A 25,709-nucleotide genomic window follows, 5' to 3' on the forward strand; every position below is an offset into this window, starting at 1 on the left:
ACATTAATGGTTTAACATAACAAATTATATACAGATAGTTAATATAAGTGCCAGATGAAAACATTTTTCAAAGATTTAAATGGTATTTATAGTAAAGACAGATATAAAATGACATTTATTTGAATCTATTTTCATATGGTTGGTGTTTGCAGAAGAAACGGATCAACTGTCACTACAAACACATCTTGATTCTTTGTTTTTTTTTCTATTTAAACTAAAGGGAACACCAATTGAAATTGCTTCTTACCATGGTCATCAACCAATTGTGAATGACCTATTGAAACTAGCATCGCTACAAGATAAAGGTTTGTTTCAATTTTAACTATAGAAATAAAATATAGTTACTTTGTTTTTTTTATCATGAAAATTAATATAAAATAAATGCAGTTTCTGGTTTTTTAAAGTATAAAAGAGAAGTTTTTATACTTACTAAGCTTCAATAAAAAGGACAATTGGAATTGACTCTATATAAATTAAACTATTGTATTTGTTTAATATTTTATTTTTAAATTTATTATTTACAGTATAGGCAAAAACATGTCATTTTAAAAATTATCTATCATTTGCAATGTTGACTGTTTCTTTTGTTGAACTAAGTTGTTTTTTTTTCCATTCAAATTGTGTGCAAAACAGACAATTGTCTGTTTTCAAACTCTTTCTATTTCTTTCTTATTTTTGGTGTTTTAATCCCACACTCATATTTATTCTACACCATTCACCTTTTCATTTGATTGGACAATTTGATAAATGCTCAATTGAACTCATATGACATTTTTCGTATTTTGCATGTTCAATCTTATATTTCATCATAACTTTCAAATAAGCAAGGATCTACTTTAGATACAGTAAAAAATAAATTAATGTTTTTACAGGTATATTCTCTATTTTTACCTTATGAAATTATTTGTTCAATTCCACAAAATATAATTTATTATTTGTATAATATTGTCTGCTCTTCATCTCCTAACTAATAGAATACAAAAATAACCTGCATAATACTAGCATAACCACAGGTATATTTAAATAGTATAATATCATTTTTTGCTCTATTTTCTTCAAAGATCTTGTGTCAACAGAGTCAGATATTGTTCATGTAATGTTTATATCGGTTCTTGGCAATCAATATGAAATGGTCACTTTTTGGACAGAATATGCAAAAGACAGAAAAAATATCATTATTAATATTCCAGATTCTGGCAAAGGTGAGTGGAAATAAAGTAAAGAAATAAGTAAATAATATACATGATTATTTGTTTTAATACAGTATTACAATGCAAGAAAAAGAATGGTATTTCTAGTAGTCATACAAAAGCCATAGAGTAAGTGCAAAGCCTAAAGTGCAAAGTTTAATCAAGTGCAAAACCTGTAAAGTTAAAGCATGGACCTAGTATAAATTAAATTTAAATCTAATTTAAAGGTCCATGGTTAAAGTAAGCACAAATCCTGTAAATTAAGCACAAAGGCTAGAAAGTAGTGCGCAGTTTTCAAGATAAGCGCAAAGCCCACAAAGTATGTGAAACGCCTACAAAGTAAGAGCTACGGATGGAAAGCAAAGGAGAAAGCCTACAATTGTTTTTCACTGGGATACTTGGTTTCATTATTTCTCCATGGTTTTATGAAAGATAACTACAAAAATAAGCAATTCTTCACATGATGCTATAAGCTCTTACATGTTTAATAAAGCTAATAAATGTTGAATTGTCTCAAAAGGTAAAGTTCGTAATCTTCAACAAGGAGTTATATATATGCTATAAATAGATTTTCGAAAATTTACTGAAAGGTACTGTAGCTGTTATGTTAATCAACTCTATGCTGGAAGACCTTGGAATATTTTTGAGTGGTTTGAAAATAGAGACCTGAGTACCTACAACAATACAGAAAGGGAGACCCTACAATCTGAAAACCATAAACTTTTTTTTCTACTTTTTCGCGCCGCTGCTCTAGCCAGCTATGTCCCATGAGGACATATTCATTAATAAGCTGTTTCATAGCGGTAGCTTTAGTATCTTGTAAGGCAGACAGTTTTGCGAATTTGCAAACTTGACTATAATTTATAGGTCCCAGCTGTTGGACCCAAAAAACGTCTGGGAAAAGAGTCTATGAGGGCTTGCGTTTGAACGATTTTGGATTCTTGCCCTTTGATTGGTTGACGCGAATCAACAGATTGTTTAAGAATTTTCCCTTGTAAAGTCACGTTGTCTCTAGAGGGTATTCAGTTGCATGCCTATAGTTCAGGTTGAGGTCACAGACAAACAGGCTACAGCACATTAAAGTAAAAAATTGATCATTTTTAAATGCCATTTTTTAATTAGTAGATTATTATTTGTTGGCAAATAATACATTGGAAAGGTACACGTTGTCTTCTTTCAAATGCTGTGTATACAATTAACTAGTGAAAAAATGGGCATGTGATTCATAATTTATATAGAACTATCTTTGATTTGTATGTATCTTTGCAATTAAAAAGGACATCTTTTTATTAATTAATCATAAATTAATCAAAAGAACAATGATTAATTTTAAAACGTCGAGCGGCGTTTTTTGTAAGAAATATTTCTTGTATAACTTATAATATCATTTTTGAGAATATCTACTCTTGCTGCTGTATTTATGTGGTTTTCATATTGTAATCATTCAAACTTCTGCTTTTTTTTTAATACAGACAATTTGTATGCATTAAAAAAGTATATCTTTGAAATGGTTACTATCAATGAAAAGGATGTTGAACATTATGGCAGCGAAATTGCAACAATTCTTGACTATTTTGTGAACAAAATGGAAGAGTCAGATGTGAGTATTATTAATATGAATTTTTCCAATAGAAAGAATACAATACCATTTCAAATGCACAAGTTAGTGTTTATCTAGCTTCCATAACTCCCTGATTTTGAGCTTGGCATGGGAGCATGTTTCATTGATAAATTCAAACCCTTTATTCTACTAAATCGTTGATGAATCCAAGCATTCATCATGCAAAATAACGGATACATACATCACTCTTTCTTATAAAAATAGTGTGAAAATCAAACAGGTGGAAGCTATTTCTTAAGCAAGATCAACTTTAGTATTGTTTATGACAAATCAGTGATTTGTCACGTTTGAGTGCTGGAAATGACTTATTTCCTTTCACCTAGTAATAATACTATGAAAACACTGAAGGAATTTTCCCTTTACAGCCTGTGGTAATTGTCATTACCAATGTACATTCAGAAAAAAAGTATCTAGATAAAAACTATGTCGTCTGAGCATTGTTTTTTTTTTTAAAACAAAAACAAAATGTTTATTACATGTGGTCAAATTTTACCGTAAATTTTAATTGTCATTAACTAATTATTTAACTCAACTGATTTTAATTTTGTAAGATCAATACCAAAAATATGTTACCCACTGTCTAAACTATTGAACATGTTCGTTCTTGTTGCAATCGTGACCTTTGACATCTACTTTATATCTGTTATATAAAACAAATAATTAATGTTTTATATTCATGCAGTGGGACAAATATTTTTTCATCAGTGAAAAATAAAATGTTTGCATCTCAAGAAAATATTTCTCACATTGCACACATTTGTTATACTAATCCTCTAAGTTTTTAGTTTTTTTTTTAGTTTCTTTTGTTTTGTTTTGTGAAGTTGTATATTTTAAAGTTTTTTTATTATAATTTTGATGTTTGCATTTTTATATTTAGTGAAGAAAAATGTTTCTTTATTAATTCTTGCAAAACAAACCTTCTAATAATATTTTCTGAGTCACATTGATTGCAAATACTTGGATAGATATTTGCATGTTTAAAGTACCATCAATTGAAGAACTGTTGTACAGTAGCTTGAAACAACCAAATTACTGTTATGCTTTATATTACATAATTCTAATATATATGTATTGATGAAAATGTGAAAGTAAGAAAAACCACTAAACAAGAAATTCATTTTTCCTTTTCTTGGAAATCCAAGAAATATTTATTATATATGGCCTTTGGCCCAAATAATATACAATGTAATAGTTAAATAAATATCATTTAAGTGCGTTTAAAAATTCTGTTCTACGTTTAAATGAAAACAGTTTACATCAAAAGAAAATGGAAACTGAGAATGTTCTGTGTTTATATATACTGAACAGTTATGTTTAGATTAAAATACAAAGGTATTGTGCTCATTCTTTCATCACAACGTATTAGTTTGACTTGACAGCGATTGTTATATAACTTACACGCTGTTTCCTCTATCGGAGTCAGTTTATAGCTTTGTTATTATGTATTAACATAAGAGGGAGTTATTTCAGAGTTCTATCAGTATTATGACACAGATTTAAGTACATTGCTTTGTTTGTAACTCGGGTATGATTCGGATCAACTTAAAGCTTGGTTCCCACCATGACGGAATGCAATAACAAGTGCAACAAGAGTAATCACTGCGCGATTATGAACGATCCATCACATTGTAAAATGAATTTCCTTATGCTTACGTACTCGTGTCGTCCTAGTAGTCTATTTTAACATGCAAGAACACAATTTAGCAAGAACACAGTTCGTGAACATTTCGTTTTTAATTTTGATAGAAAATAGCTCTGTCAATATAGAGAAATAATTACTGAACTTAATTTGATGTACTATATTTTGCATTACAATTTGTGATTGTATCTGCCCCTGAATTGTTGATTTTGTTGACAGTATCATAAGCAATGTGATGATGATTTTTTATGGAATTACCCTTAATAATACCAAAGGCAATAACCATATCTAAAAGTAGGTAGTATACGTGCGCAACTGATAGAACAATTATTGTACGTCATTTAAATTAACTTTGAGTAGACCACCTGACTTAAGAACAAGACCAATATTGTTTTAAATTTTACCACATGATCTTAAGAAACTTATTGATAGAATAATAAGAAATTTGTTTTTAAGCCAAAGCAATTGGGATAGCTACCTGAAGTATATGCTAATATGCAAAAGCATTAAGTACGTCATCAGTCAATATGCAAATCCTGAATAATTCTTTCTAATTAGATTAAAACAATCTTAACTATTGTCTTAAATTTTATCACATGTTCTTAGATTAACAATAAAACAATAATGTGACTTGAAACAACGTCATAGAATCAATCTGCCATGACTCACACTTGGTTTGACCAATTGACTGTATGAACCAGTAGGAAGTTCATTTAGTTTTGATTGTCAATACAACGTGATTTGTTTAATGTACATGGGTAAAATAGGTTTACCATTCTTCCTTCCTATACACACGTTTTACAGCCTTTTCAGTTGCTGTATAATGCATTATTGTATGTTTGATTTGATAATCTATCATCTATCACATTTTTGTGTACCTATGTACAGAGTGCTATTAAAGATTGTGTAGCATCAGTGTGTTATTATCCACAACCTTTGTATACTACACTACTGTATCTCCTATTAAAACATCACACCGTTTGCAGTTATTAACAGCCACTTATCAACCATCTTGACTAATAAACAACATGTTTATTCTGGTTTTTCTGTGCTTCCATAGTATTTTATTATTATTAATTTGTCGTTGTCTTGCTTTACATGTTTGTTTGTCTTGTTTTGTTTCTGTTTGTTTAAACTCCAATATGATTACAATTTCTTAACTGGCTACCCGTCACAAGTTTTTTTTGGAGGGAAACCTCCAAATGTTATTACTTTCTGGGTTTTGCCTCTTAATTATTTATATTTAAATTGTTATTTTGTTTACTTTGAAATGATAAGAAATAAATGTTATTATGAATGAATGAATGAATTTAGGTCAAAGACACATGGTCTGTAGGTGCTTATGTTTTCCACTTTTATTCAATGTAATGTGCAAAACAATTTTATTCATTCAATCATATTGTGCACAGCAATTTTACCTCTAATCACACTTCATTGCTTGTTGGCTTCGAAATTTCATTGTTTGACTACAAAACATTTGCCCAAAGAGAGTTCATTTAAAAAAATAGAATTTATGTTTAGGATAATTAAAAGACATGTTCAACAATTGATAATGTTGAATGTTATAATTGAAGTTTTATAAATTAAATTTTTGGTAGCAATCACAAATGAAGGAGCTGATCATCACAAAAACTTGTCTTGTTTACTGTTATGTTTGATTGCGCTTTTCATATTTAAAATAAATTTTTATCTGATATCTTAATAAATAAATTTTGGGGGAAACCCCGGTTCTTTTTAAAATTTGAAATTGAATTTCTTCACACCATGGTGCCGGTATCGTATGGAACTTGTGATTCCATAATTTAAACTAAAACCTAAGGCTAAACCAGATAGGCCAACAAATAATAATTTGTAAATACATTTTGAAGTGTATAACTATGATTCAATTCATTGCAAAGTGATATATTTTTATATCATATCTTAAGAAATAAATTTTGAGGGAAACCCCGGTTCTTTTTGAAATTTGAAATTGAATTTCTTCACACCATGGTGCCGGTATCGTATGGAACTTGTGATTTCATAATTTAAAGAGCATAAGGCTAAACCAGATAGGCCAACAAATAATAATTTTTAAATACATTTTGAAATGTAAAAATATGATTCAATTCATTGCACAGGGATTGAGACTCTTCATTTAAATCACTTAGTATATATTTTTAATTAATTGTTGAGAGCTTGTTAACGAAACGAATTTCCTTTTGGACCAATAAATTTCTGTATTCTGTATTCTGTATTCTGTACCTGTATTACCTGTATTATAAATTTTGATGTTTAACGTCATCTTGTTTTTCTATCTGCTTTAATGAATTATATTTTCATCTTAAGTAGTTTTTAGTAGACTCTACACCTCACTATGTCTGGCGGTTGGTCATTCGGTAAACACTAACTCAAATTTGAGCATGCGGCTGCAGCCATGGCCTTGTTTATATTAAGATTTTAACCAGCCTGTTAGTAGCGATGGTTGCTGTTGGTTTGGGGTGAAATTAATAAATAAACAAGATAATTTCTTTTTTCAGAAACTCAAAGCGTATTGGAACAGTAAGAACTTACCATTAGTTAGTGTAAAGTTCTTTGATCAACCTGAATACAAAGGCCAGCTTTGTTCCATAGACTTATCAAAGAATAACCTGCGGAGCATTCCAACTGAGTTGCTTTGGGGTTCCCCATGGATGCAAGAATTGAACTTATCAGATAACTCTATTAGGCAGTTGCCAGAACCTGGTCAAAATGTGAATGTTAGTGAGATTGGGTAAGAACATTCTGTCATTCTGATTTCACACACACAAACTTTTTTTTAAAGAGTTGTTAAATATAAGCCTATTCTGCCCTGAAAAAATAATTGTAGGCCATTTTTTTTTAGTGTTATATATCATTTTCACCGTATTGGGTCAATTTACCTAATAAAATTGTAGTTTAAAGGAAAAATAGAAGCCCAATGTCAAGAAGACCAACAGATTTCAGGTTAAATGTTACCATATATTTTGTCTGGAATGAACTCATTATTTCTTCCTTTATTAAAACTACAAAATGTTGATTTATTCATTTTTTACGTTTTGGAGAACAATACATCTTTAAGATTCTTGCATTTGAAAGCATCAATCTAGGTGTCATGAACGTACTGTATCTGTTATTTCTGTCCATGCTCTATGCTGCCTTTTCTTGGACATTGAAACACATTGATCAAAATTCTATCTTTGATGTTAAAGGGGGAAATTTACGAGAAAGTGGTATGGCATTCAAATGCAGAACCACTAGAATACATTTGTTATTATCTTGTTGTCTTCAATAGAAAGTAGAAGTATAACAATAGAGAAATGCTTTTCTATATTTTTTGTTTTATGGTTCAATAATTTATTTTTTTCTTTACTTCTGCTTTCAATCAGCATTATCTCTGTGTTAACAAAGACCTCCTTATTACGTCAAATGTTTCATTCAATTTAACTTTATTTGTGTTTGTTTCAGGTTCAACACACTTGATTTGTCCAAGAACAAGTTAAGCTGTGTGCCATTTGAAGTGTTTTGTCTTGAACAATTGACAATACTGAAGTTACATGTCAACAGCATGAAGTCTTTGCTGAAGAAGTTTTCAAGAAAAGAAAATAATGGTATTCGATTTTAGTTCATTTGAATATATTTTTGTATTTACAAAATGTAAAGCCTAATTGCTATTGGTATTAACATTTGCTTGCAGTACCAAATTTCTTCAATTTTTAAAAATAAAAAATAATTGTTCTGAAATGTCCACTCTTTGTATTAACATGCGTTTACTATTTTTGTATTTCTTTTTTATATAGCTTTGTGTAATACAACAACCTCCATTTTTTATCCTTTTAATTCTCAAAATGCATTTCAAGCAATTTATATTTTGCTTTATATCATTTTTTTTCAAACACAGTTTGTTAAAACTAAATCTCATACATGTTAACCATTAATTCTTGTAGTTTAAAAAATGGACTTAATAAAACAAAAGGCCTAATCAATGTGCTTGTACATGATTAAATTTGATTAGCTTAAATACATTGTATTAAAATTGACAATTAAGCTCTGTCTGACACTATAAAACTAGTGTGATGTGTCCAAATATGGTAGTGAAATTCTCAAATATGGTAGTGATATGACATCATCATGTCCATATATGGGCAAATCACATTTTTGTGTCACATAAAGTTTGATAGTGTAGACAGAGCTTTAGAACATTCTATTTAAAGATACTAACAAACTTGAATAATGATAGTTATTGAATTTTCAATGGTACTTGTGGGACTAGTTCCTTATTGCCTATTGAGTAAAAAAAGATTATATATATACAGACAGTTTTTACCCTTTTATATTGAATTTCAGATGCCAGACACATATCCTGGAAATGTTCAAAACTTCAAACTTTGAACCTATCCAATAATAACCTATCATCTATTCCTCGTGGGATATGTGGAGCTACAGCTCTTGAAGTATTGAATGTTTCAGGCAACAATTTGAACAAATTGCCTCGTCCTTGGAAATGTCCACTGGTAAGGGATCAAATTATTCCACTACAATAACTACATATTGTTTATACTCTTTAACCTGTTTTTACAATTGATAATTATTAATATTTGTGATAGCCATACACGTTACAGTAACTGCCTCATAAACTTCTACATTAAAACAAGCTAATCTTATGTTATTGCAAAAACTGTAGTTAGAAGTAAGTTTCTCGCTGTTGGTAGCATACAAAAAAATTACTACATAAATACTGTATCATATTTCAGAGAATTTTATTAGCAGGGGCAAACAACATTAAAGAAGAGCAGAGGGATATGCATATATACTGGGAAGGAACACTTAAAGAATTAGACTTAAGTAGCAATGCATTGAAAGAGATACCTACAACAGTTACAAAACTTGTATCTCTTAAAACACTGAAACTGGCCTCAAATTACATCAAGGAGTTTCCAGAGCCTTGTGAGTGGAATATATTTGGACTTCAGGAGTTGGACTTATCTTATAACAAATTAATTCATCAAGAGGATACCTCAGAGCTGTTGTAGGTTCTTAATTATACTAATAAATAGCTAACTTCTCCCAATGCCAGACACCTTTGGGCCTACATAAAATGTCTAGTTTTCCACTGAAATCCGGTTGTGTTTTTAATTTAGACCTTTTTGACACGAAGAAAAGGTTTTGGAAAGTTTCCAATTTTTAGAAAGTCTGGTATTGGGAGAGTCAACTGGAAGATTACCACTATACTACTACTTACCACTACTACTATCTGATAGGACAGTGATCAATTAACTATTGGTAATCCTTGGTCACATGTTCCTATATACATAAACATAAAAAAATAGTATTATTTATACTAACGTTTATGCTTTATGCTTGTAAATTTATTCTTCCTAATCAACTAAAGAAAAGCATAATATAACTTTTAAAAAAGCTGAAAAATGTTTTCTTGCAATGTTGAAAAAAAAATAAATGCTCAATTAATTTTTTATTGTATTATTTTTTTTACATTTTTTTAAATATTTTTTTTCATCTTCTTCCAACAGCGACCAAAGTCGCCCATAACAGGATTAAATCAATAAATATAATTTATATAGATAATTAATTAAACGACACAATTAGCTAAAATTACAGGTATTTCAATACCAAAGCAAATTATCATAAAGAATTGTATTGTTTATATATACAATTGAATCAATTCATGTTAATTTCATTGAGTGAAGTCACTAGCTGTTATGACATTTGACCTTTTAATATCTTTGTTGGTAGGTTACAACCACCAAGATCACCAAGGTCACCACGATGCCGATCGCCATCACCAAGATCCCCTGTATCTCCAGATTCCTCATCACAGTTCTTCCTTGATTTGCAAACTACAAAAACAAAGTTAGAATTCCCTGTATCATTCCTATCATCACTTCAGCATCTTCGCTTGGCTGGCTGTCAAATCAACTCTCTACCCATGTGCATATGCAAGATGGAGAACCTTTGGGAGCTTGATCTCCAAGGGTATGTTAATGATGATGATACTGATGCACTGATGCGTGACGCTTGTGTAAATCAAGTATATAAACACATGACGAAAAAGTCTACAAAGCTGTTGTTGTGTGATACCATCCTATTTTGTATACTTAATGATATAGTATTAAAAACAGGAGAGGCATACTTAGCCTACACAATGATTGGTCCGAACCAAGATCTTTAAAAACCTTTGTCATAATAGCAATACATGTCAAATAAACACTAATAAAATCAGGTTATTGTAAAAAAAGATTGAAAAAATGTAGAATGTCTTAAAATTTGGTTGTTATGCTACATTACTCAAGAAGACTGTTTTAACAGAACAACTAAAATGTTGAGATATTCTCAACAAAAGTCTTTATCTATAGAACACTGTAAGATCGCGTTTTTTAAAACAACAAAATCAATAGTCTATTATAATTATATTTTCCATATGAATCAGAGGTTCATCTGTCCTAAAATCAGCTTTATGAATATGAACAATTTGCACTGACCTTCATTTTTGGATATTCCACTGATAAAACTTATAATTTATTCATTTTTTTAATTTAGTTGTAATGCACTAACAAGACTTCCAGAAAAATTAGGAGAACTGCAGTTTCTCTCACGAATAAATTTGAACGGAGCTCCAATCTGCCAGCCACAAGGTATTCAATCAGTTATTGCAAACCCCAATGGATTGAATACTAAAGATCTGTTAAGGTTTTTAACAAACCGTCACCGAATGTCCGTTGAATTCAACACCATGAAAATGATGATCATTGGACCAAAGGTAAATATATATTTCTGTTGGAAAACAAACAAAAACAATGATTTATTTATAAATTGTATTAATATCGTATTTTATTTAGGCTTAGTAAAAACAGCTCATCCACCTTGAATAATGGCCACCGCACCCCTCATAGAAGATCGTTTGGAATAAATAACCTAGGCCGCTTATTTGAATAAATATAGTACTATGGGGCTCGCCGTTCCTAACCCTCATTATTACTATATTTTTAGGCTTTTAGTACAATTTTGTTTGATAAAAATATGTACTGTACAGTATTATACATACTATTATATAACATTTGCATACATGCAAAATACCCGGAAAATGTAACCAGGTCCAGCACAACTTTGTGGTTTGTATAAACTACCTACCATTTTTCCATATCATTATTTTCTAGCATGGAGGAAAGACTACTCTCATTTCATCTCTAACAGATATCAAATGGCAGGAAGACCCAGAATCTGGTGTTGTTGTGAAGGAGTGTGAGTGGGATTTGAATGGAAATGGGTGCTGGGGAAGGGAATTAATTAATAAGGTAAATTACATAAGTTTTAATAGGCTTATAAATAAAGTATAATCACAAAGCCTAATAATAGGTAACAATGCTTGATACCATACCTAGTGTTTAAATATTTGCTTTACATCACAAATTCTTTCATTGCAAAAAAGTGACAGTATGTTACATGGTTTTAGGTCTGTTTTTCTAGTGTTTAAACTACATTAAACATACTGCTAGCTTCAAAGGCAACGTGTGATGTTCAAAACTATGTTAGTGATATGCTTTAAATATGGTAGTCATCATGTCTATATGGGCACATCAAATTGTTTTGTCATATGGTAGTAAAATTCCCAAATATGGTAGTGATATGACATTATCATGTCCATATATGGGCAAATCACATTTTTTTGTCACATAAAGTTTGACAGTGTAGACAGAGCTTTAGAGTACTTTTGTGTAATTTTTAGTTGCAGAATTCAAGAACAACAGTTTCTTTCAATATATTTGATCTGAAGTGCTCTCCGGAGCTGTCTTTGGTTCACCAGAGCCTTATGACTACTAATACGCTGTTTATCCTTGTATGGGATGTAAGAGACGATGAAGAAGGCATTGATAAGCTAGGACCTTGGTTGCAGAATATTCAGGTAAATAATTTATGTATTTTTACCAGTGATTGTCCTATTAAAAGAAAGAATTGAACATTAGATTGGATGTGAAAGTTTGTTGTTGTTTTAGCAGTACAAGATGGAAAAAGAGAGACAATTTATAAAATAATTATATTGTATATGGTATTGAATCGATATCACCTATTACTACAGTTTTATTTTATGTATTTAGGCACAATTGTGTCCAATGATTACCAATAATAAATTAATCACTGTCCTATCCGATAGGTGGTAATCACCATGATACAGGGGCTATTTGTGAACCAGGTCAACAGGGTAACCTCCTACTCATCTGGAATGATGAACTGGGTTCTTTAAAGTGCAAACGGGTAAACTTTGTACACTGTCCTTTCGATAAGACTTGTTCCACCACAAGAATTAAGAGCGAGTCAGCCTTCAAACATGCTGATATTGTTGTGTCATTAGGTATAGTAAACGTCGCACATGCCGGCCATTTGACTCCTAATATAGGATTTTAGTCTCTATTTCTTTCATAGGCAAGATCTGTGAACAACCAAGTGATCATTGTTGGAACTCACATGGACAAACTACCATCAAGTGATGAAAGGAAACTGTACACACTAATCAGAGATCGCTACTTCAACAGTTCTGGATTTCCAAAGAACATAATGTTCAGATGCGTTGATGCCTCCAGCCTGCAGGGTATGGGAATGAAAGAGTTAAAGAAAGACATACTGGATTTTGCAAGCAAATTCAAACTTCCAAAAGGAAAAGGAAACATTATTGGCAGATTGGTACATTTTTATTTACTTCAGTTCCTCTTCAGTATTGTTATCTTTGTTTTGTCTCTTAATAGGGAGGTTTCGCAACCTTACGAATACGATAACGAAAACGGATACGTCACACATTTGTGAAACTTTTGAGCTGATCCCCCACTTTCTTCCCGGTTAAATCCATTAAGATACATCCAACTGATAAGCCATGGATTTCACAACAAGCAAAGGATCTTATAATGAAACGTCAACACGCTTTTACTAATCATGTTAAATCGCTGGAATGGAAATTCTATAGGAATAAGGTACAAAAAGTGATCAAGAAAGACAAAATGAACTTTTACAATGAACGTTTATTAAACTTAAAAGTCACTAATCCCCATAAATGGCACCAAGGCGTGCAGATGTTAGCTAATAAAACTAAACCCCAACCACTTATTAGTGTTGAGGATATTCCGCAGGATGACTATCATGGTATAAGTAATTTTGTAAACAACCATTTTGCTATAACTTCCCAAAGCAGACCTAGTATTGATTTATGTAAGCTCCCTACGTATTTACCTGCTAATAAACCCCCTAATGTAAAAGAATGGGAAATGTACAATCAATTAAGAAAAGTTAAAGTAAATAAGTCCCCGGGCCCTGATAATGTGCCTAACAGATTAATAAGAGATTTTGCATGTGAACTAAGCATCCCTATGACTAATATCTTAAATGCCTCCCTCAGTGAGGGTCATGTCCCAACTATGTGGAAGGATGCTATTGTTACTCCGGTTCCCAAAGAAAATGGTTGTACTAGGGTTGACAAATTTCGACCAATCTCACTTACATGTATCCTAGCTAAGGTAGCTGAGGGCTTCATTAAAAAATGGCTCTTAACAGATATCGAGAAAAATCTTGATAACAACCAATATGGTTGCCGTAAACACTTTTCTACAACCCATAATTTGGTTGATCTACTAAATGTGTTCTATGAAGGTAGTAACATTCCCAAATCTGTTGGTCAGTTAGTTTTAACTGACTTTAGTAAAGCATTCGATTGTGTTGACCACACAATAGCAGTTTCTAAATTAGTAACACTTGGTTGTAGACCTGAAATTGTACCGTGGTTAATTAGCTTTTTATCAAACAGAACCCAACAAGTACGCTATAAATCCACCTTATCAATGAGTGTTAATCTAACATGTGGCGTCCCTCAAGGTACGCTCCTTGGGCCTATGATCTTTCTTGCTCTAATTAATGATGCCATGCAAGACTCGCCATGTAAAACTTGGAAATATGTAGATGATTTGTGCATAGGACAGATAGTAAAAAAGGATGTAATTTCCTCAATTCAGAATGATGTTGCTTTACTGAATGTATGGTCTAATGAAAACAAACTAAAACTTAACCCAACTAAATGTAAAACTATGTATTTTAACTTTCAAAGAAATCAATATGAACATGAACCCCTTTTCATTGGTAATGCTACAATTGAAATCGTTAATGAAACTAAGTTACTAGGTTTATGGATTCAAGCTAACCTCAAATGGGACCGTAATGTTAAAGAAATTGTATCCAAAGCCAGCAGACGTCTGCATATATTATGTAGATTAAGAAAGTTCAATCTTCCGAAATTTGATCTTGTAGATGTATTTAAGAGTTACATAAGACCAAGTGTTGAATATGCTGTCCCAGTATGGCATTCTAGTCTCACTAAGAAACAAAGTGATATGATAGAATCTGTCCAAAAAAGGGCTTGCAGAATAATATTGTGTAATGACTACATATGTTATGACCAAGCACTCAATGATCTTTCTTTAGACACTTTATCTGATAGAAGGCGTAATCTATGCTATAAGTTTGCTCTGAATTGTTCAAAAAGTATTCATTTTGGAAAATGGTTTCCAGTGAAGAATGTAAGTAACATGAAACTAAGACGTGTAAAGTATCAACAACCCAAATGCAGAGTTGAAAGATATAGAAAAAGTGCAATTCCATACCTTATCTCGCTTCTAAATGAATAATCTGTATATATCACCCAGTACAGCTTTGCGATTTTTATTGATGCTTTTAGGTGTTTTTTTTTTCTATTTTAATATTTTAAGCTTAACTTTTTGAATGTTCCTGTATTGTATTTCTTGTGTAAATTTCCTCCTTTTTTATATTTTTTTATCATTGGTTTTATACTTTTTTACAAATTTTAATATTGAACAAATGTAAATATCTTTGTAATTCAGCTAAGGCTGCGATAATGATATTGAAATAAATGAAATGAAATGAAAAAAAAAATTTCATATTCGTAAAGCGTTTTCGTGTTGACGAATATCACCAGTCATATTTGTAACTACAAAACGAGTATAGTTTTTGGGTCTATTTTGCACATTTTGCATTTGAATCAGGAATGATTCATGATTATAATATAATTATACTTTTATTGAAAGTAATTTACTAAAGTAATTTACTAAAATACCAGGTCAATTTTGATAAATAGCAGTTTTTAAAGTCCTCACTCGCTTTGATGTTACGCTAGGCCTAGGCAGCCAAGCACCAAGAAACACGTACTTGCGCTTCGCTCAAATTTACCGCAGTCATATTTTGGACGACGCCATCAATATTTCGTTTTTATTTTTACTGGCTTACAAAAAACGAATATGTGTGCGTGACGTATCCGTTTTCGTTATCGTATTCGTAAGATTGCGAAACCTCCCTATTAAAAAAAAAAACCTTTCTGGATATCAAACCAAACATTGATGCACTATAAACAAGAGCAGATCTTGCATTGTGTATAAGAGGGGGCACATTTCAAAGGCACAAAAAATTGCCTGAGATGAAGTGAAGTATGGGGTTAAGGGGAGGGAGGAGCTGACAGCTTAAAACAAAAATAAAATCTAATTTGCTTAAGTAAAACATTTGGATATTGTATTTTTATTTTATTTACAGATTATTAAAATATAAAGATATTGCATTTTTCAGTTCTGCTTTCAGAAATATTTCTCTTTTATTCCATAGGTTCCACGAAGCTATGTTTTATTGAGAAATATTATTGAAGAAGAGGCATCCATGTTGATAAAATCTCATCGCCCACCTTACCTGACAGAAGCTAGTTTGACTGACATTGTCCAAATACATCGACTTGATCTTGAAACAGATGAGGAGCTTCGAAATGGTAATTATTTTTATTTTTATTGACCATACAATTCAAATGTACTGAACTCATCCACTTTATTTAAAAATGATTCAAGTCATTTTCTTTTTGTTAATTTTATTTCATCACCCAACAGTGACCATACGTCACCATCGATAGGGCTGAAAGACATATAATGTAATATACATAGGCAAGAATCTACAAATAACAAAAAGACAAAAACAATTTAGACATTCGTGATATTCAACAAAACTTTTGAAGAAAACAAGCAATCAAATGGAAGGAAACAGCACCATGAACTTTACACAGTAAATAATATAACTTGGGTAGTATACTATAGTGGAGGAATATATAGCTCGGTGATCAATGTGCTTGCCTTTTGATCTCAAGGTCAACAGTTCTTTCTACTCCACTCATAAAATCAGGAATAAATAAGGATATATTAGTTTTAAAAACGTAACACATCTTGCAGATAATTAAAATTCCATATATACGTAATCAGGTCTCTATTATGATAACAACCTCCTTGCACAATGTAAAAATATCGCGTTGTAAAACAACCTCAGTACATCATAAAACCACTTATCAAAGTTTCTAATTTTAGATCTGGTACTTTATGTTTTGGTGACATTTATGTTTACCATTCAAAGGACCAGTGAACTTTGATCAGTTTTTCAACAAACACAAATCAATTTCTCAATATATTATTACAATCACTACAATACTTTCTTTTTGTGAAATGAAATAGAAAGAAATCATACCATTTTTTTGTAGTTGAGCTGTAGCTTGGTGGTTAACATGCTTGCCTTCCAATCTTAAGGTCCAGAGTTCATTTCTAACCTAGTGCCAGGGTTGTAACTCACAACTCTTTCAACTCAACAATTTAACAATTTATACGCACGATAAATGATATAATACGGTAGTTTATCCATCCTGTAAGCGAGCTAATCGCTGTTGGATGAGTATGAAATTTATACAAAATAAATAACATCTCAAACTACTTTTATAAATATACAATTAATTAAAACAAAGGGTAAACTCTAAATAGAGAGACAAAACCCATGTTGAGGATTAAATCTATTTGATCACTATCAGGAATCAGAGCACAACTTGTTCTGTATACAGTATACAGTATTTTAAAAAGTAATAATGATCACATGCATCAAAATGTCAAATTCTCATCTTGTCTCCTTATTATGAGTTAACTTTGTTTTAATTCTGAAATTGTTCAGTGAATCTCCTCCTTTTTTTTATCACTAAATTTATTATATTTTTTATTGTGTTTAATGTTCTACTCTTTTCTTTTTAGCTGTGTTATTTCTATGTGACACTGGAACAGTTTTACATTTCAATGACAATATAAACAGCATGGACACAGTATATTTCTTAAGCCCAGCCTGGTTGTCAAAGATGTTGAGTATAGTACTCAAAATTCCTAAAACTATGTTTCAGAATGGAAAAATTAAAATTGAGGAGGTAAAGGAAAGATATCTGAGCTCTAAAGAAAATGATGATTGGTTTGACCAGTATCTACACTTGTTGGCTAAATTTGAAATTGCTATCAGGATAGATGAGAGAAGGTAGGTTTGTAGGTAAATTCTTGCATAATGGACTTAGCTTAAAGGCTCTATGTCATGCAATTATTCAGTTACATATTTATATATTTTTTAAACTATTGCAACAAAAAAATCAAAGTCATTCCTTATCTTTTTTATTACAATTTGTCTACAAGAAAAGAGAAAAATACTATCAAATGAAATATCAAATATACCAGCATTTGTAAGTGCTTGAGTGCTCACTGGCAAGAGGTCGCAAAGCTTAAGGGGCTCCAAAAAATGAGTAGCCCAATGCAACTATCTAGTGTTGGAGGGCCCCCTAGGAGTGCTAAACCAAGGCCTTTGTCCCCTCCATTACACTGAGGTCTCATACAGTTAGTATACTGCTGTTATTAAGCAAAAGAATAAGAAAGATATGTATTGTTAATGTACTGTTTTTTATGAAACCTTGACATAGAATTGTGTACAAGGATATCTTTAACATTTTAAGATTACCTGTTTCTTCATTTTAAGCATTGTTTATCATTAAACTGTAAAATATGTATTGTTATTTTAGACTGTTAGTGCCATGTAAATTACCCAGCCAGGAGCCAGGTCATACTGTAGAGCATGATTCTGGAAGCCGAAATGAAATAAAAAGAATCTATAAGATGGCGTACATTCCTGTTGGATTCTGGAACCGGCTCCTTTCCAAGCTCATCATAAGCCTACAGGCTGGTGACCGTGGGGCAATGTGTACAAGACGAGCCAGAAAATTTGGCTTGACAAGAAGAAAGTAATATTATTTTTTTTTTCTTCACATAATAACTACTCACAATATTTCAATCACTTGCCAGTAGTGAATGACATAAAAGATACATTTTAGTGCATCTATAGAATTCGGGAGGATTCACAACTCTACGATAACGAAAACGTATACATCACAAAATTGACCTTGCATTTTTAGTGAATTACTTTCAATAACTTATCTATGAGCATATGATGTATAATCATAATCATTCTGGATTCAATGCAAAATGTGCAAAATAGATCAAAAACTATATTCGTTTTGTACTGCTGATATTAGTCAACACGAAATACGCTTTACGAAATGAAGTTCTGCTCAAAAGTTTAAAAAATGTGTGATGTATCGTTATCGTGTTCGTAAGATTGCAAAACCTTGTTATTGACTAAGCACAAACTAAATATTGTTGTTGAGTCATTTAAAAGAACAATTGTATTTCAATTTAAATTATGATTTATTATTTCTAAATTTATTTATAAATCATTGAAATCATAATGTCGGTTGTAATATTTGTGGTACTTTTGCTACAGATGTCAAGTGATAAATAGGTTTTAAAAAAATCATTCCATTTTTGTGTTAATAAGAATACATTTGCAAGTTGCTCATGCCAAATTGCCTCAATTCTGCAAAGCGTTACTCATTGGAAGATTAGTTAGTTTTACATTGACCTGTTTGTATTTTCAATAGTCGTAAAAGGTCTCCTGAAACAGGTAGCAAAACTAGGCAAGAGTTCTATTGGCAAGAAGGCCTTGTGGTGTTAGAAGACGGTGGTACCTTTATTGTGAAATCAGCAACTTTGAGTGGTACACCAGCTATTATGATTAGTGTTACAAGAAAAGACTCTGACTTCTCTGCCATTGGCTTCATTGTAGATCATATTAATAACCTCATTCAGGATGTTTTTCCAGGTATGATCTTAACAAAATAAAGTCGGATATTTTTCATTACATTTATTTATTTCTTATAAATATATATAAGATTTAGAATGAATTTGAATGAAGTTTGTTGAACTCTGAAAAAGAGAAAGAAACTTATTTTAAGATGATGTGACATACAGTTTAATGGTCAAAACCAGTGTGTCTGCACCCTACAATGCATAATAATATATTCAGCACACTTAAAATTTGTACATCCACCCCTATTTCAAAATGCAGTATACCAATTCATAGAAATATTGATTTTAAAAAGGAAACCTTAAGGTTACTATAGAACAAAGTCAGTATTTATTAAAAACTTAATATTTTTATTAATAAATAATATATTGAAATAATGCATTTTAGAAATTTTTGTTTAAGCAAAGAATAAGTCTAATTTTCACTGTTTAAAAAAAAAATAAGTTTACTTTTATTGATATGGATTATATCTTAAGTAAAAGAATGAATGAATTAAAAGCACAATATTTACATTTGTTTTCAGGACTTATGGGAATTAATGAGATGAATGGTGAAAACATTATGGAAATTCTTATCCCATGTCCAGTTTGTGATACCAACAAGCGTAAAGACTCTGTGTATGCATCCAGTAACATTACCCATCAGAAGTTCTTCAACTTTGACGACTGTGTCTTCACTGCTACCAATGTTAAAGAAGCATATTGCAGGAAACATAATGGTGCAATATCATTACAAATGATCATTCCAGACATATACATGCTTGACCTGAAAGTTGCTGCTCTCGACCCTGAAGGATTTGAAGTCAGCAAGGATGATCGTCTAGGCCGAGGAGGGTTTGGTTCTGTATTCAAATGTGAACACAACGGTCAAGAACTAGCAGTAAAGCAGTTTATAAATGTTGATCGATTTCTATCAAAGCAAGGCCTGGAAGATTTTGTGATTACTCCATGCAGTAATGCTTTCGACCACAGTCGTACATCTTCTTGTAATTCTTGTTGCAGCTCAGTCAGTTCGACGCCTTCAAGCGGATCATCAATGCATGAATCTGATAAAATATCGGCATTAAAGATTGAAGTCGTATCAAAGTTTGCTAATCTCCGAAGTGAAGTAGCTACAATGACTCGGTTAAAACATGCATGTATTGTACAGTTAGTTGGCGTGTCAATTAGAGGAGTGTGCTTTGCCATGGAATGTGCACCACTTGGAGATCTGAAATCTTTACTAGAAAAACAACTTGACAATAAAAAGCAAAATGTTAAATTTGGATCACGATTACAAGGATGTATATTGGAGAGGACAATTACCTTCAAAATTGCACACCAGATTGTTGCTGCCATGGAGTACATGCATGGGAAGAATGTTATTCATTGTGACCTGAAAACTGACAATGTTTTGGTATGGTCTTTAGCGTCAGAAGATCCAATAAATATCAAGATTGCAGATTATGGAATTTCCAAAATTAGCTTTTTACATCAAGCAGAGGGTGAAGCAGGCAATCCTGCCTTCTCAGCTCCAGAAATTTCAAGAGGAACATTTGATAAACAGGTATTTTATATTTTATATGAGTTTCTACAATATTTTGTTTGACTTTGGCAATTTGTCAAAACTCACTTGTTAATTACTTATAATCAATTATAATTCTTTGATAATTTCTGTGTAATGTTCACGGTTAATTCTCTTTTGATTTATTGTTGCAGAGTGATATATTTTCATTCGGTATGCTTATCTATAACTTGATGTCTGGTCGCTGGCCTTTGGTTGAGCTTAAGTCATCTTTAGACGTACGCAATAAGATAAGACAAGGTGAACGACCCAAGTTCAAGTACATAGAGTTTTGCCAGGAGCCATGTTTTCCATTTTTGGAAGATCTCATGAAGGCATCTTGGCAGAGTAAACCTGTAGATCGACCAAGCTCGGGAGAGATTTCTGAAAGAATGAAAGATCCCAGCTTTCTATGTTTGAGAGATATTCACGATGTTGACAACAATGATGATGTCATCAGCTGTGCCTTTTCATCAAAGGTATGATTTGATTTTTTTAATTTTAGGACCTTTTAGAACTTTTTGATAATCATTAGCTTTTCAAATCGATAGAAACAGGCAGACACTTAATTGATCTTTATGGTTCTAATGCTAGTGCAGACAATGTGCCTAAACATTATTTATTTATTGATTCTTATTGTGTGTTCTATATTTTAGGAACATTCTCTTCTCTGGATTTGGACATACAGTGACAATGTAGAAGGACGTTGCTGCCGTGTGGTGAATATGAATACTGCAAAAACATTAATTATTCATTGCCCTGGGCCAAAGGTCAACTGTATGGTTGAAGGACATGGTGGTATATGGTTTGGAACTAATGTAAGTTGATTGGTTATAATATTGGAAAATATAACAAATTTACTCAACACATTTTTATATTTGTGCATGTCAATCACTTTCGAAGATGTCTACATTGCAAAAAACGGTAGAAGTGCCTAAAAGCCATGCTGTTGTACTGTAAACACTGATCTATGGCTACCATGCACATGTCATCTAAATTTTCTTTAATTTAATTGACTTTTTACTGCAAAAAAGTAGAAACTGGTTAGTTTTTGGCCACAGTGATGTAGTTTTGCAAGCTTTGCTGGACATCTCTAACCTAACAAATCTGTACATAACCCAAATTTATTTAGTTTAAAGCTCTGTCTACACTATCAAACTATTTTGACAAAATCATGTGATGTGCCCATATATAATATGGTAGTGGTAAGCTTAAATATGGTAGTGATATGACATCATGATGTCCACATATGGGCGCATTTTTTGTAACATCAAGTTTGATAGTGTAGACAAAGCTTAAAAGAAGTTTAATCCACATTTAACTTAAGAACTGTGACTTTTATTTGTGACTGCAGGATAGAAATTCTTTGTTACATTCAAAACATAGCATATTATTTATTCTTAATATTTATTTTTTTAGGAGCATCTTCAATTTTATTACACTCAAAAGGATGGCTCTATTGTTGATTCACCACATGAATTTAAGATGGATTCTCCAGTCTGCTCTCTTCTCAACTTAAAGGTTGGATATTAGAATAATATACAGTTTTACATATACCATTATATCCTCTGGTATAATACTACCCCGCTAGAACACAAAATTGGACCAAATTCTGGGGGTGGGACAATACCCGGAGAAACCCTGGTTCAGGAAAAAATGATTGGTAAGCATTTCTGGCTAGAAAAAAATCTACATCAAGACCAAAAGTCACTACTAGGGCTATACCTGGGGGATATACCTGTTTATAAGACATAAAGTAGGGGGTGGGATTAGACCCAAAGTGGGATTATACCTGAGTGTAATGGTACTTTTAAACGATTTCACCTACCGCCTTATGTATAATTGTTGTCTTCTATTTCTATAAGTACAGTAGTACATAAGACATGTGCCTCTTTACTTTTTCCAGTTTTATTCAACTGAAAACCTCTCATAATTATCTAATGTCACTGACAAGCTCATTTTTCTACTCATTTTCTACTCCTTTTCTCACCATCGTTTTACCACATCTTGTGGAAGCCATAAGGTATCTTCATCCACATGTATCAACACTATTATTGTCTTACAAGGATTGACTTTTTCAGAGAAATTGGAAGAGACAAGCATTTTGAATCATACCTTAATTTTAAACAATTAGAAAACAATAAATTGATAACAATAAACAAATATTGATATACTGTTTTACTTTTTTTAGGATGAAAACGAAAACATTTACACATTTGCTGGTCGTGAAAATGGAAGTTTAGTCATTGTGAATAGTTCTTTAGATTTTAATGAAGACGGTACTGTGAAATTGGAAATAAGAGACATGAAAACACTATTTGTAGTTGGACAATTTGGAGTTTCATACAGAAACAGTCCATGCAGAGCCATGGTCCTCACTAAAAACAACGAAGAACTTTGGATTAGTTCTGGAAACACCATCAGAATCGTGAATGTCAACTCTATGAGTTTGATAAAGGAATATCTGACAGTTTACCCAAACTCATCAAACCATATTAAAATATTGGTCCATAGGAATGGTCAAGTTTGGTGTAGTGATGGATCGTCACGCATTCTGCAATTTGATGTTATTAGTAGGTATAATATTGATATGTTTAAGTGTGAAGAGAAAACAGCCCAATCGATATTAAGTGTACTGCCTGAAGAAGAGCTTTCAAACCGTACGACAAAACCCAGTCATCCAAGGTTGATATTGCAAGGTAACAGGGAATCGCGTGTATGTTCCATCCAAGAAGATAACAATGAATTTTATATTGACTGGGTGTATTTTTCAGTCGAAAATGGATCTGAGAAAAAATGCTCTACTCTTCCAAATTCGCCAAATAATTTTCCAAATGGTATGCGTCCTAGAAGTCAAACTGTTGAACGACAGGAAAATCCTTGTAAGACCAAGATAGTTTCGATACATGTGGTTGAAAATACCCTATGGGTTTCGACAAAAAGTGGAGAAACAATGGTTATTAATATTGTTGATACTCTGTATAACCGTAGAAGTAGCGAGCTTATTGCATGTATGTCATTAGAAAAGTCATCATTCTTTGTAAAAGGCAAATCAGAAACTTTACTCGCAGTTGGCCCTGATAAAATGGTATCGTTGGAAAAACTTAAAGGAAATGCTGCAGTTGGCAACAATAGATATCGTCTGCTTGTCTGGAATAGATGGTCCGGAAAAGATTTCACACGTTTCGATGAGTTCCAGTCAAATGTTCGCAAGGCAGGTCGAAAGCAGAGTAAAACATTTAAATGTCAAGTTGAAATGATGGAAAGCGAGAACTGTGATACAACAGTCAATGAAGATGTATTGGAGTCTACTACAGAGCCGAATAAACAAGACATGTAGAACCGATTTTGTAGTTGAAACCAGTGGCCGAGCGGTTAAGACAGTGGAACCGTCATTACCTAGCCATAACAACGGCAGGGGTTCGAGGCTCACTCACTCCATGGTTCTGGTGGTAGAACGAGTCTTCTCGGATAAGGACTATAAACCGTAGGTCCAGTGTACACATCTAGCTCGTGTGCACTTTAAAGAACCTAGTAAATCTTTCGAGATGAGTAGGGGGTTACCCCGGTGTATTAGTACATCACAGCCACTGATCACCAACTGGGCCCTCTGGGAGACCAGTCATTGACTGAAGAGGTTACCCAGTATAAATATATATTTCAATAATCAATAAACCATATCTCTACTAAAATATATACATAGTATATCAAGATTTACCTAAAGTTTAATAGGAATCACATCTAGAAAGTTGTTTTATTTCATTATTTACACTATTGTATAGCTATTCATCAATGTGCCTTGTATTCAATATCTAATTGTGCCTATGTGGATGCTGTGACAAATGTAGTTCAGTATACTTAGAAAACAACATGTATAGTAAATGGTATAAAGTAGAGCAAACACCTTGGTCATATTATAACAGAAGAACTGCATCTTTAAAACAGAGATTTACACTTTAAAACAGAAATGTTGATATGGCTAAGAAAGTACAACTCATAAAAACATACATAAGCTAAATATATATGCCTGTGAAAGCTGGACAATAAACAAAGATATAACAATAGGCATAGAGGCATGTGAGACATAATTTTTTAGAAGAATGCTTAAAAGAGATTTTCAACAGATGCAATTATCAACGGAGTCTGCTAAAAAGAAATTAAGAGGCGACAACTGAAATATCTCGGACATATAATAAGGAAAGAAGAAATACAACTGTTGACACTATGTGAAAAAGTAGAAGGAAGAAGTCGTTGGCTTCAACGTTTAGCATATATCTCCACAATCAATAACACTCAGTTCACCACCAACAATTTCATTCCAAATGCATATGACAGGGAACTAACTCTGGAGAACAAAGCCTCATCAACGTCTGCAACCAGACATGATACCAACAGAAGAAGTTGTATAGAAGAAAAGATTCTCAACAGTTGACTATCTCTCCACAATCAATAACAATCAGCTCACCAACAACAATGTCATTCAAACTGCATATAAGTTATAACGGGGAACTCTGGAGAACAAAGCCTCATCAACGTCTGCAAGCAGACATAATACCAACAGAAGAAGTTATATAGAAGCAAAGATTCTCAACAGTTGACTATCTCTCCACAATCAATAACACTCAGCTCACCAACAACAATGTCATTCAAACTGCATATAAGTTATAACGGGGAACTCTGGAAAACA

The 25,709-nt window shown here is 32.1% G+C and overlaps 1 protein-coding gene across 1 annotated transcript in view; it reads left to right on the top strand.

Moving 5' to 3' along the window:
* Positions 1-25,589, top strand: part of LOC140061961 (leucine-rich repeat serine/threonine-protein kinase 1-like) — a 29,081-nt gene extending 3,492 nt beyond the window's left edge. Inside the window, exons 3-23 of the mRNA XM_072107998.1 lie at positions 221-305; positions 1,062-1,202; positions 2,663-2,790; positions 6,967-7,199; positions 7,913-8,055; positions 8,792-8,958; positions 9,199-9,473; positions 10,199-10,438; positions 11,003-11,222; positions 11,620-11,757; positions 12,189-12,365; positions 12,884-13,141; positions 16,112-16,268; positions 17,557-17,827; positions 18,360-18,578; positions 19,275-19,495; positions 20,004-21,025; positions 21,178-21,501; positions 21,679-21,840; positions 22,442-22,543; positions 23,214-25,589. Of these exons, the coding sequence (XP_071964099.1) occupies positions 221-305; positions 1,062-1,202; positions 2,663-2,790; positions 6,967-7,199; positions 7,913-8,055; positions 8,792-8,958; positions 9,199-9,473; positions 10,199-10,438; positions 11,003-11,222; positions 11,620-11,757; positions 12,189-12,365; positions 12,884-13,141; positions 16,112-16,268; positions 17,557-17,827; positions 18,360-18,578; positions 19,275-19,495; positions 20,004-21,025; positions 21,178-21,501; positions 21,679-21,840; positions 22,442-22,543; positions 23,214-24,362 (5,832 nt within the window). The 3' untranslated portion in view covers positions 24,363-25,589. The remainder of the gene's footprint in view (positions 1-220; positions 306-1,061; positions 1,203-2,662; positions 2,791-6,966; positions 7,200-7,912; positions 8,056-8,791; positions 8,959-9,198; positions 9,474-10,198; positions 10,439-11,002; positions 11,223-11,619; positions 11,758-12,188; positions 12,366-12,883; positions 13,142-16,111; positions 16,269-17,556; positions 17,828-18,359; positions 18,579-19,274; positions 19,496-20,003; positions 21,026-21,177; positions 21,502-21,678; positions 21,841-22,441; positions 22,544-23,213) is intronic.
* The last annotated feature ends 120 nt before the right edge of the window (positions 25,590-25,709 follow it).

This window comes from Antedon mediterranea, chromosome 11, assembly GCF_964355755.1.
Source record: "Antedon mediterranea chromosome 11, ecAntMedi1.1, whole genome shotgun sequence".
Lineage (NCBI taxonomy): Eukaryota > Metazoa > Echinodermata > Crinoidea > Comatulida > Antedonidae > Antedon > Antedon mediterranea.